Source organism: Corvus hawaiiensis, chromosome Z (genome assembly GCF_020740725.1).
Source record: "Corvus hawaiiensis isolate bCorHaw1 chromosome Z, bCorHaw1.pri.cur, whole genome shotgun sequence".
Classification (NCBI taxonomy): Eukaryota; Metazoa; Chordata; class Aves; order Passeriformes; family Corvidae; genus Corvus; species Corvus hawaiiensis.
Genome location: NC_063255.1, coordinates 1,547,896 through 1,561,312, shown reverse-complemented (window position 1 = coordinate 1,561,312; position 13,417 = coordinate 1,547,896). Strand labels below are relative to the sequence as shown.

Here is a 13,417-nt window from a genome sequence, read left to right as displayed (position 1 = left end):
TAAGTAACACCTGAAGGTAATAATATCAGATTGTTCTTGTAAGACTGATAATCAACACACAGGCCAAGGAATTTAGCAATGGAGTTGGGTTAACAGAAGTTACAAGAACTTCAATTCTCTATTTTGGGAGATGTGCTATGGATCCTCTAAAAAACACTGACTTTATTTATATCAACACCACCTTCTGGAATGAAAAGGCATTCAAAGCTTGAATTGATATTTAGAAAGTATCTTTATGGAGAATATACACCAAATTTCTTTTCAAAATGCAAAAGGGGGTGAAAAAAAGCCATACAGACTAAGCAACTCAAAAGCTAACCTACAATTAAATCATACAAGTACAGTTCACTCTAAGTTGAGAGGGAACATCAAATGTTGGAATCTTCAGCAAATCCAGTCAACCCAAATGCTATACCAAAGAAAAAGAAAGCTTCCTAGAACAACAAGAAAAAGAAAAAAGCTTCCCCCAACACTACAGACCCTATTTCTGATCTTTACCAGGAGAATGAATAGCAATTACAGCTATTATGAAGAAGAACGAAACCCACAGGAATGGAAGAGGTGGTGGAAAATGCTTCCAAACTTAGAAACAACAACATATTTTACACAGGCATTTATTCCCCTGCTACCTAAAACAGGAATAATTAACATAACCACTCATTTGCTTTCAGACTGGTCACTGTTATAAACATACTATCAAAGTTAGCTCTTCAACACCCTCTTACCTGTTTGTTGGAGTCGTGAAGCTAAAAGACAGAAGCTGATTCCAGAATGGGTCATTCTCGGAGATGGGCTCTGATCCTGACAGTTTTTGTAAGTACTCATTTTCTGGAAGCTCACTGATGCTGCTGCTATTTGCTCCCATCTTCTTTATTTGGCAAATCTCTTTCTAAATTTTCATTCCTTTGAGAAACAAAAAAAGAAGAAAGAAACATTTTAAGTCTTTTGTACAAATAAAGAATACACAGACCCTGAGTTAGCCACCAGTACAGCTTTAGATCACCCCCTTGAAAAATGACTGAGATGTAGGAATCAGGCGCATCGGAATATATTAGGAAGACTTCCTTTCAACAAAATTTGGATAATAACATCTTTGTCCAAGGAAGATAAAAGTTTCTGTGCTACTACTTCAGTCATCGTATCACTTGTATTTTAATACATTATACTCAGCAAGAACACTGCAGCACAGTTTTCTCAGTACCAAGGCTGCTAACAGTGAGGAAAACTACACAGAATTCACAATTTTAACAGGGGTGTCAAGCTGACATGCTGTTCAGAAACGTATTTTCAAAATTAATATGCACAGAAAGAAAATTACTACTTCTGTAATGATGCAGCTAATTCCTGCACACTACCAATGACCTACACCTTTAAAGTTCCTGCCCTTCCAGAGTAAGCACAGCTCTTATCATGCTGTTATCAAGCAAGCAAAGGTACTACTGACCAGACACGAACCTCCTGATCTCTGTAAAATAACATGGTACCTTCCACGGCAACTACTTTAAGGGGAAAAATCCATAAAATGAACACATCAGAAACACAACTGCTTTTTGATGGAAGACAACAGAAGTTGGCACTCCAAACCCTCTCACTATATGTGTTGTACTTGATCTGTGCGAAGAATGAGAAGCTTTGATTTCTTCATGCTGCTTCTCATCTTTATAAACAATTTAATTAAAGAAAGAAAACCACCAAAATGCTATCGACTATGTCCCAGGTATGATCCCAAGCACCTCACATCTTTCCAGGGCATCGGCTTCAATAATCTTCAATCTTTTGGGACAAAATAACTGTGACAGGTTTAAAAGCTGGTATGAAAAAAGGCATCCCCATCAAGATAAAAGTGTTGTGCAACTTTACTGTAACCTAAATACTCACTCCTGAGCTGGAATAAGACACAAGAACAGGCACAGATGTATCAGAAGATGTAAGCTACTACCCAGCAGCAACTCTTCCCTTGATTTCTACAAAGATGCATATACGAGGTATCAGATACAAGGTATCAGATACCAGAATCACGACTGTACTGACACTCTTAACACTCATCAACTTCGCAGAAGCAATTGCTTCCGGAAAAGACAATTCTAATAAAAGTTCATAGCAATAAAGAACTGTGCAAATATGAGGAAAGGTGCACTAAAAACAAACAAGACATGCAACAAACACCTGGAACATTAGCAGCCATAGTGGAAGTTCTCGAATTCATATTTGAGATTTAGAGCAACTGCATAGTACCCAAATGTGTCAGAAACAAAGGGCCGGCACCATCACAGAGCAGAATATAAGATATACTAAGTAATAAAGAGATCTTTAAAATGTGAAATCCTATAAAAACAAGGAAATTGGTGATTATTTTCTAAATTTTATCTGTAGGACACTCTACAGGCTGGAAATACAGCACTCCATACTCCTTCCCCCTCCATTTCAGTATTCCATCCTCTACCACCACTGTTACCTGCTCTAGAAGACAGGATACAGTGCAACTGAATGCTGACCCTCTCCTCCTTTAAATTGTCTCAAAGACCCTTTGCTCTTAATTTGTTGTACCTCCAAGATGCTCTCAGGGAGCTCTGTTTTTAAAGGGTCCAGGTTTACACCACCTCCCTTCACACCTGACCTTATAACCCCATATAACCTCTCTTAGCAAAAAGCTCTGAAGACACTGTCTATACCACTTGAAAAAGCCGTACTTGTCACAGGGACTACCAGTAAGAAGAGAAATCTGAAGTAGCCTAAGAATGAAAATGAAACTTCATGCCAGGGAATTCTGTAGAGAAGCATTAAAGAATTATAATATACAATCAGCTTAAGAGCATTTCCAGAACTTAGGCTGAATACTCACTCACAGAACAGAATGAATGCATCTTACCAGAACACAAATTTTGCTGCCCTGAAGGAAAAATCCTCACAATCAGTGTATTCTACCCTTCAAACAGTGCCAATCAATACTAAAGCTATAAAGCAGAAGAAAAACCAATTGGTGTAATATGTGAGAAAAATGGATCATTAATTAGAAGAATGAAGATTCAGCATGTACATGGACATCTCAGCTCCGCACCCCCTGCTTTCCAGAATGGTTTGAGTTGGAAGGGACCTTAAAGCTCAACCTGTCCCACCCCCTGCCATGGGCAGGGACACCTTGCATTGGACCAGGCTGCTCCAAGCCCCATCCAACCTGAACATGTTTGCAACATGTTCAACTACTGCAAAAGCCAACAATGATGCTGTTGGCCCTGGACCTGTATTTTGACTCAAGCCCCTTCCCTGTGCCTAAACTTAAAGGCCCTACATTTAAACCTTTATTTCTTGGACAAAAGACAAGTCTAGCCTCTGTCTGCTTCAAGTTCCCATTCTCTGCTCATGTTTTCCAGCTCACTTGCTCCAAGACAAACAACTAATGGTGAAGAGAACCAAGAGGCAGCTGGAGCCCTGCATTCAAATCCCTTCACCTTAACCTGGAACTCTGGAGTTCTCCATGCCAGAGCACTGACAGCGCCCAAAGTTCTTAACTCGTTCTCCTAAGATGAGTCACCACCATATTCTCTATTTACAAGCTACTGTTGCAGCTCGCTGCAGCTCTCAAAGCCCCCCACTTAAACCACTTTCCAGCAATACCACAGCAACTGGTACAGGTTTCAAGCTAATTCTTGAAAAGGAGTCATGCTTGCTTTCCAGATTTCCTACAGCATGTCAGCACGTTCAATACCATTAATAATCCAAAATAAAGAGGGCTTTAACAGCAAGTCTTTGCAAAATTTTATTGTCTCTTTTCGGAGTCAGTGTCAAATCACAGTGCCCAAGAACATGCCCAGTTCCATGGCCACAGCCACACTCCCAAGCAACATGACAAGCAATGGAGCCCCTTGTAAGCCCTCCAGCCCTAATGCTCAGCTGGCTCCATCCAAACTGCAGAGAACACGTTTGATTCCATAGACCTTCCCCAAAGCAACAGAAAAATAAGGCACTAGCTGATTATTTTCTCCTCTAAATGAAAATAAATATCAAGCCATCTGGACCTGTCAGAATAATCCACCTGCTAGCTTGAGCTTTCAATACTTGATAGTAGTTTGTAGATAAGGGGACTTGGCAAGCTTTGACTTCCACTCATTCAAGAGCCAACAAATCTTGGAGCAATCAAACAAACATACAGATTTTTTCTCTCTCCTATATCCCAGGTGGTTTCTTTCGTCTCTTTAAGTACATTACACTCACTATACCCCTCTGAAGCAAAAATCTCAGCAAGTTGTACTGATCCTTCCTGTAGATAACCACACTTACAGACACATACAGCTAACTCCTTCCTTCAGGAACTTGTGTTATCCCAAACCTTTATGAAGCGCTCTGCAATGACTTCATGATGCAACCTGAGCACCTTCAGCTCCTACAACCTGAACAGCCACAGGCCCTGCTGTAAGTAGGCAAGACACTTCTGAGGAATTCCAGCCATCAAGTAACCCAGGAAACTCTCCTTCGAAGTTCATGAATATCCTACGGAAAAAATGTCTAAAAATAATTTAAAACAGAAAAAAAAATATCAACGTTTAATTTCCAGGCATTTTAACAACAGTAACAGATTAACCCCAATGCTTTAACTTAGCTGGTTACATGCTAGCCATGATCTCAAACACATTTCCAGGACAGTTGCTACTAAAAAATATTAACTTAAAAGGCAGTCACCACCTTAAATCATTTTCAAACATGCTATTAAATGTTTATTTTAGAAACAGCTGCGTTTAGCTGAAAAGATCACTCAAATAAAACATGTAACCACTTAAATGTGCACACTGCTTTTAATTAAGAGGCACTGCCTCTGTGCCTGTTAAGGCAGTAGAGGTTCAAGTCTCTAGATAATAATATAAAGGGTATGTCAGTACTTGGAATAGAATTACAGCAGTATTTAAAACATTTATTTACCCATGATTTTTCCTACACTTGACTTTGTAACAGCCCTCACTGCACAGAAAGGCTGCTCCAGGGGATCCCAAAGAAACTGCAGAAACACAAGGTTAAACAGCTTCTGCTTCCTCACCTGCTGAAGTGGGACACCCCAAGAAACACCAAATCACAGGAAATTCTCTTTCACTCCAAGAAAGTCAGTCCTTGCTCTAGCAGTAAATTACCAATGAAATCTAATTTCTTTTTCCTTGAAATACACTAAATAAATGCACGGTTCATTAAAATAAAATTTTTTTAAAAGCCAATCTAATTTGCCAGCCCAGCTGCCTACCCAAAAAAAAAAACCACAGACACAACTTACTAGCAACTCATTTAGTTTACCTCGGTGTTATTACACCCCCAAAGAATCACAGCCTGGTCTGCAAGTGTCATTCTCTATTAAATCCAGCATCTGTTTAGTCCCAGAACTTGGCTCCATGATGCAGCAGTAGAGGCTTTAGAGCAACACAAGGGAGTTTGTTTTGCACATCAGGACTCATTCCAACCTCAAATTGCTAGGGGTAGGTATAAATATCAAGTTTACTGTTTCTTCTAGAAGATTTTAGTATTAATTATCAACAATGCTAACAAGAATATAATTTTTCCTCTAAAAGGAAGTTAAAAGCAATTCAGCAATACAGAGACGCCACGTATGAGCTCCTAGGTGTAACTAGAGGTACAGATGTGTACTGTTGAACTTGGGAAAAAAACTCATCATATTCTCTATATCTTCTATTTAAATAATTTTAGACAAGTAATTAGAGATCCTTTTGGGATTTTATCTCCTACTGGTCTCACAAACTAATTGCCAATGCTGGAATTTTATCTGTGCAGTACAGTGAGTTCCCCTTCCAAAACTATGCTTGCCATGGTAGTTGAGCTGAGTCTGTAGACAACTTGAATATCGATTACATATAGCTATGGGGTTTTTTAAAATTACTGCTTTAAAGTGTAAGAATTTGAGGTGGTCATGCACATGATTTTACAATGTCATCTGAGATCTGGTCACTAGGTTGGGTCTTTAACACAACCACATGAAAATATTGAAAACATTTGAAAACCTAACAAAAAATTCATTTCCATACATAGCAGGACTCTGGTTACCTTTACAGTTCGCAGCTTTATGAACTAAAGCAAATGGACATCGTTTTCCTTCCAAGCAAAGCAGCCAGAGCCACTGTAAAGATGAGAACATGAGATGCAATGCTGCCCATTCAGTATTACCAAAGCACTGCACTGAGGTTTTTGGCTGATTCCTACTTGTATCAAGACCTGCAGGTTTCAGACCATCTTTCACCCATGAGACATTAAAGCATCCCACAAAATCCTAACATAATGCTTGCCACAGAATTATGAGACTACTGCAATATATTTATACGTAATTCTCCATACAACAGAAAACACAGAACTTACATTAACACTATGTATTGTTCAGCTCCAATATTTGAATTTTACTGTCCACACAATATATTTGAATTCTGACTACTCACTCATGTTCAGTAATATTTCATAGATTCATAGAATGGTTTGTGTTGGAAGCCACCTTTACAGGCCATCTCATTCCACCCCTGCCATGGGCAGGGACACTATCCCAGGTTGCTCCAAGCCCCATCCAACCTGGCCTGGAACACTTCCCACAGATGGGTTAGCCACAACTTCTCTGAGCAACTTTGTAGTTTTCTAGGCACATTAAGTGTTTATTCACTCGCACTGCTTGGGGAATTGTTTTGGGGAAGTTTTGGTGGTGCTATCAAGGCTGAAAAAAAAACCCAAGAAATGAGATATTATCTTTCTACAAAGACAAAATGCAGTTATGCAAATACTTCATTCATACTAGGACATCATTCACTAGTTTTCACATAAAGAGGTACAAAACTGTAAGAACTTTGGTTTTACCAATTAAATTGGTAAGATTTTGCTAAGCAAAACTAATGATGCAGAAATATCTGGCAATAACAATTTACGCCAGTAAAAGGGATCTTTAGGGAAAAAAAATCTTTACAATCCTCAGACTTTAGTAGTTTTTGCCATTTTAAATCAGAGAAGAGCATTGAAATAATCTTTGTTTTTAAAGCATGTTAATGAGTCAAAATATTCCAGCTATAACTTAATGCCTAGCAATCTTCAAACACTATCAAACCACTGTTAAGAATTCACCTTCTCTGATACACAAGTTAGCCACAACCAAGCAGCCTGGGAGATTTCAGAATGGAATAAACGCATCCTTCATGACCATTTAAAGAAGTTTCCTACTGTTTTTAAGTTAATGAGTTACACAGGAAAGACTGTTTCTGCTCATTTTACTTTATACTGATTGGTAATTTTCCTCCCCTTTTCTACTGTCTTTTCAGCAACCACTCCTTCCATTTCTTTCTCCAGCTCCCTTTACCCACCCGTTTTACTTTCACATGCTGACACTGTTCAGACTCAAAAGTCTCCCCCTGCCAAAAAAAACCCCAAACCACAAAAAACACAGTTTTGTGAAAAGTAGCAGACAGGCAAGCTGCTTTTGTGAAAAATACAAAGATGAGCTCTTTTAGAGAACCTTGGTTGACCATGTAGGGGTCTATCTTTGCAGCTTGGGGGCCAATACCACCTCTCATGGCTTTCCAGATAATCCTGTCTTTCCTCTACCCACTACTTTTCAGACACTACCAAGTTTGACGGCTACTGTCACGGATCATGATACAACCCTCTAACCTATCTTTGCAGCAGCACAGCACACTAGCTATTCACCAGGTACCAAAACATCTTCCTATAAAGCTCAGCACGTTAGGACAGAAGCGCTTCTGGATGGCAGTAAGAAATGCAACAGAGTTATGAAGTGCTCCCCACAATGCAAAAAAATAAAAAAACCCCAACATCTTAAGGTCTTTAGGCAGCTCTCAACATAAATTATCTGACTTGCCCACTGTTTACTCAGCTGGGTGAACAAATACAGCATCTCTTTTGGTTCTCCTGCTCTGTTCTAGTGCCTTCCCCTTCCACAGTAAGAACCTGAATCAAGCAGCAGTGCAGTGACATCAGCATGGTCCTTCTGGGTTCCACTGAAGCCTTGCACGTAGCAGAAGTGATTAATCTTGATAGATTTACTGCAGGCAAAGAAGGCCCCTCACAGGGAAGGCAAGCAGCTGAAAAAACGAGTGACGATGCTGTGTTTTCTGCTCCAGTTCCTTTTCCACAATATTTTCGTGGGAGTCAGTCATCAATAAAAGCCTAATTCTGAAGAGCACAATCTGCTTCCTTCATATCCCACCTACGGGACAGTTGTTCTCCTCACAACTGAAGAAGAGATTTTTCAAAACCTTCATGGTGAGACAGAGTATTTCAAGCAGAAGAACTTGGATGTGAGTGAGCCCAGATGTCATGGTACTTCCCCCAAACTGCTCAACAAGGGATGCTATTGTCTTTGACAGCTCACCCTACACAGTTTGTCACATTTTAATAAAGTGCTCTGAAAGGATGACAGAAAAGTGAAAACCTAAATTCTATAAATGAGACTAAGATGTACTGATCTTGTTTCTCAGTGTCATCTCAGAAAACTAACACATTTTCATACACTCTTTATAATAATATCTAATCTCTAACCTCCAGGTTACTGGTGATCCATTCTGCTGATCTTTAATCACCAAATCTACTAATTTTGATAAGGAGATGCTAAATTACTAATCTCAAAACACCTTATTTCAAGTGAACTACTAGTCATCTTCACAAGTCACCTTCAAAGCCTTGTCCTGAACTGGAACTACTGACTCATAGGAGGAAAAAAACAACCTTGCTCAAATTTCTTTTCTCTAAAGTTATAAGAGATCAAAAATATTTTACACAAAAATGCCATTCCAGCCTTTCACCTCACAACAGGAACTTCTGATACAGAGTGCTCTAAAAAATATTAAAATGTTACCTGATGGCCCCAAACTCCAATAAACAAATACAGGCTTCCAGCAAAATAAACCCCAAAATTATCATATTTCCACCCAACATGTATTGGCCTTTCCATGAGCACGTACCCAATAGTGACACAACTAATCTGTATGAAGCTTTTGGTCCTCTATTCCCTCAGTCACCGTGTTTTATCAGGGCAGGGCAGCAGGCACGTGTCAAACCTCTTGAGGAAGCTTTTGCTGAATCCTGTGTGTGAATCTCACAAATGCCTTTCTATTAAGAACTTCAGAGAGCTCCTACTTGACTTTTACAGGTAAACAAGCATTTATAGCATTTAAGGATTTTTTTGCCCAATTTACAAACAAAGCAATTTATGCAACAAAACATATCTCTAGTACATTAATACAAAATCCCATGAGATCAATTAAGGAGTCCTCAATTTTGTTCATTTTAGTGCTGGCAGTTACACTCCCAAATCTCCCTGAAGGCTCAAAAACCTCTACATACATAAAATTTATTAAGACTTAAAATTTAAAGCTACAAAAACTATAAAGATCACTTTTCTGTTGAAATTCCTACACAATATGTTATAAAATAACTACTGCACCAAGCCTACCAATCTGAGAGCAGAATGTCAGCATCAGTGTTACAACAACATTCTATCACAGAGGGGAGGAAAGGTGGTGTGGGGACAATTATAAAAAAATTTAATTATTAAAAAAGTTACCTCCATCCTTACTCTTACATTCCAATACCCCAAGAAAAGGTCAGCACTTAAACACAGCTACTGTGTTTTGGAGTACATGCAGAAATAAATTCTTTAATCCAATTAGTAAACACTGTCAGAAAGGAAGAAGGCTGGGTCAAGCACACCTTGTAATTTCTGTGTAAAAGGCTCTACACCTGTTACAAAACTATTACAGGTAAATAACACATTTTTCAAAAGTTTCAAGAAGTGAAAATTCAAATACTATCTCCACTCTTTGCAGTGGGCAGGTATTTCTGTAAAGGTTTTGTTTGCTCTCACCAGTGAGATTCCTGCTGCCAGCCAGGACAGGTGTGCTGGAACTATAAAATGAGAACAACAAACTGAACTTTAAACAAGAATATCAAAGGGATATGGAGCTCAAAAAAAAAGCAAATCAAGAATATGCACAACCCATACTGAGACCTGACTTTACAGCTTAAGAATATACTGCTCATCAGAAGCAATGTTGCTGGTTTGACCTTACGTTCTTACCAGGATCAGAAAGAGAGTTTTATTACCACAAATACAGCAATGGTTTTCAAAACCAGTTTTACACCAACTCCCTGATAATCTGTGAAGGATTATAGTGTTGGAAATCTTGTTCAATATGAGAATGTTTTGAGGACTCTGCCCCTTCCCTCTTTTTTTAAAAAAAACCCCTCACTATACCTATCTAAAAATAAATCAAAAGTAATTCACTCTTTCTACCATAATTAAAAGGGACAGCTGGGTTGAATATGACACAAGCCAGAATAAACCTAGCATGATCTAATAAATCAAGTAGCTTCTATATGAAAGGAATGTTAAGATTACTGTTACACACAAATATTTCCTCCATCTTTCACTATCAGACGTAAGTAAAACCTGCCTAATGGCCAAAGCAATGTTTCAAAAAGATAACTCAACCACCTTTTAAGCTTCAGACAGATGCTCAGATGTTCATCAAAAGGCCTGCATTTGTTTCAATATTGGTATATTTTAATATATTTCAAAGCTTACACAACTATTTTGGTATCTGTACTCTTCCACAATTTGGGCATTAACCATATTTTTGCAACAGGATTATTTGTCTCTGCTTTTAAAGTTTCTCACAGCTGAAGATCTATCTACAGCATTAAAAAGCATGTTATGCAGAAAGACAAATCTGTTTTGTATGTGTAATAATTTTACATTATATTACACATCAAGATTTGTATCACCTATCTTCAGGATCCACTGCAAATTAAATTGTACTTTCCAGGGTGTGGGATTACTTCAAGGTGCAATAGACTTTCCACTCTAGAGAATACACTTTAAAAAATACTGTTAAAGTCATTAATCATACTTTGACATCAGTTCATCAGACACCAAACAGCATTTCTTCCATTTAGTGACTTTTGTCAGTCATCAGCATGTTAATAACATCTTAACATCTTAAAAACACAGCATGTTAGAAACTGCCAGAGGGCAGGTTTGGATTAGATATTGGGATGGAATTCCTGGCTGTGAGGGTGCTGAGGCACAGGTTTCCCAGAGCAGCTGTGGCTGCCCCATCCCTGGAAGTGTCCAAGGCCAGACTGGATGGGGCTTGCAGCAACCTGGGACAGTGGAAGGTGTCAGTGGAAGGCCCATAGCAGGGGGTGGAACTGGATGATCCTTAAGGTCCTTCCCCACCCAAACCAGTCTGGGATTCTATGACCTCAGAATTTTCCTACTAATCTGATAAAATCACTGGAAGGAAGCACCAGAGCCATCTGAGTATAGCAATAATTTGCTATAAATATTTTTTTTTAGAGATTTAGCGGGAAATATGAGGGATTAGAAGCTCTGCTAGTAAAACATCAGCACAGGACTGGAAGAGGAGTTGAGGGATGCTTCAGCCAGGTGAGAGTGCTGAGCTGGGTCCATCATTCCCTGGGCAGTCCATGGGCCTCTGCTGATGCAGCAGCAATGGAAAAAGAAAACAGCCCCTGGAAAGGACAGCACGAGGCCTTCCCAAGCTCCTGACAATCTAAGGAGCAATGGCAATGTTTTAGTCGCCCCAGCTGGAGCACCTTGAACGTTTTTCAGTTGGGAATTGACACAACGCGGGATTACACAACTCTGCGTTGGGACACTGGACCCAACCACCCGGGAGCCTCTTTCCGCTCTCCTGCACTCCAAAAGTGAGCCCTGATGGAAATATCAGCAGCTTACTTACTTCTGCAAATACCTACAATGATTAGAACTACAGCCCAGCACGTTATCCCTCAGCACAGGAGAAGGAAAAAATCAGATTATGGCCCCACGAACTCCCTACGCCCAGCACAAGAGATTAAAAAGAATAAATAAATAAACAAACAGTGCTTGGCACGAAGGCATATGAGGTAATACAAAACCTGGCAACTAAGGTGAGATACCAATTCAATTTTAAACTAAAATATGCCTCACTTTTGATAAATATTATCACTCATAAGTATGAAAACCATGTGGTAGAAGTGAGGAGGCAGTGAGCCCCAGAAGATCTGAGATGCTGCAGAGCACTAGAAAAGCCTCTGGTTCTCAAGAACAGGATGGAAAATAAGTCAATTTATCATCTAATCATGAAAAATAAGTATCATTACGAGCACAAAAGAAAAAGATGGGTATGAACCTCTGGCTTTCCAGTCCTGGGCGCATTTAACGGGACACAGGGACATCCCAAGGGCCCTGAGGGATCACAGGATCCCTGTCAGGGAGCACTCAAGGTCTGGATAAAGAGACACAGGCACATTCTGGGAACCCTGGCAGGGATCCTCTTATACCTAAGGGACACAAGGACATCCAGGGGACCCAGCGAGGGATCGATTCCTGGATCCCTAAGGAACACAGGTACAACCCGGCAACCCTGTGAAGAATCCCTGGAGATGCCCCAGCCCGGGCAGGGACACGGCGGGTGCCGGTGCCTCGGCAACTCTCCGCAGCGCCGGTGTCGAATTACGCAAGGTATCCCTTCATCTATCGCGACACAGGCCCGCGCCACGAGGGGACGGTGACGTCGGGGCAACCGGGGGATCTCGGGGGCCCCCTTCGGAGCCGGCGCCCGCCGGGTCCACCCATCGCCCATGCCCCTCGAAGGCACCGCCGAGGCCGCGCTTACCATCCGTGCCCTGGGCCCGAGGTCGGTGGCGGAGTCGGTGGCGGGGTACCTCGGCCGGTGCCGCTCCCGGGTCCCCTCACGGCCCCTCACGGTCCCCGCCCGCCTCCACGTCGCCGGCGCGGCTCCGCTGCGCGTGCGCGAAGCCCGCGCGGGGCGGCGCGCGGGGCACGACGGGAGTTGTAGTCCATGATGGGCGGGGCGGCCATAACACCTCCCGTGCCCTGGGCCGATCCCCAGCGTGGGCAGCAGGGGAGGGGGATTCTGCCCCTCTGCCCCGCTCAGGGGAGACCCCACCTGCAGAGCTGCCCCAGCCCTGGGGAACAACAGCACAAGGACCTGGAGCTGCTGCAGCCAGTCCAGAGGAGGCCACCGAGATGCTCCAGGGCTGGAGCCCCTCTGCTCTGCAGCCAGCCTGGGACAGCTGGGGGTGTTCAGCTGCACAAGAGAAGGCTCCAGGGAGAGCTCAGAGCCCCTGGCAGGGCCTAAAGGGGCTCCAGGAGAGCTGCAGAGGGACTGGGGACAAGGCATGGAGGGACAGGACCCAGGGAATGGCTTCCCAGTGCCAGAGGGCAGGGCTGGATGGGATATTGGGAAGGAATTGCTGTCTGGGAGGGTGGGCAGGCCCTGGCCCAGGGTGCCCAGAGCAGCTGTGGCTGCCCCTGGATCCCTGGCAGTGTCCAAGGCCAGGCTGGACGGGGCTTGGAGCAGCCTGGGACAGTGGAAGGTGTGGGATGCACTTTAAGCTCCCTTCC

At 41.8% G+C, this 13,417-nt stretch overlaps 1 protein-coding gene across 10 annotated transcripts in view; it reads right to left on the bottom strand.

Moving 5' to 3' along the window:
* Positions 1 to 12,793, bottom strand: part of DYM (dymeclin) — a 211,246-nt gene extending 198,453 nt beyond the window's left edge. For 4 of the 10 annotated variants that reach the window (XM_048291038.1, XM_048291041.1, XM_048291044.1 and 1 more), the window contains exons 1-2: positions 12,666 to 12,792; positions 726 to 903 (exon numbers count right to left, since the gene is read on the bottom strand). In XM_048291038.1, coding sequence (XP_048146995.1) covers positions 726 to 865 — 140 coding nt within the window. In that variant the 5' untranslated portion in view covers positions 866 to 903; positions 12,666 to 12,792. Of the gene's footprint in view, positions 1 to 725; positions 904 to 12,665 lie in introns of all 10 variants that reach the window. The other 6 variants (XM_048291045.1, XM_048291042.1, XM_048291043.1 and 3 more) reach the window with 3 other exon arrangements.
* Positions 12,794 to 13,417: the final 624 nt, after the last annotated feature.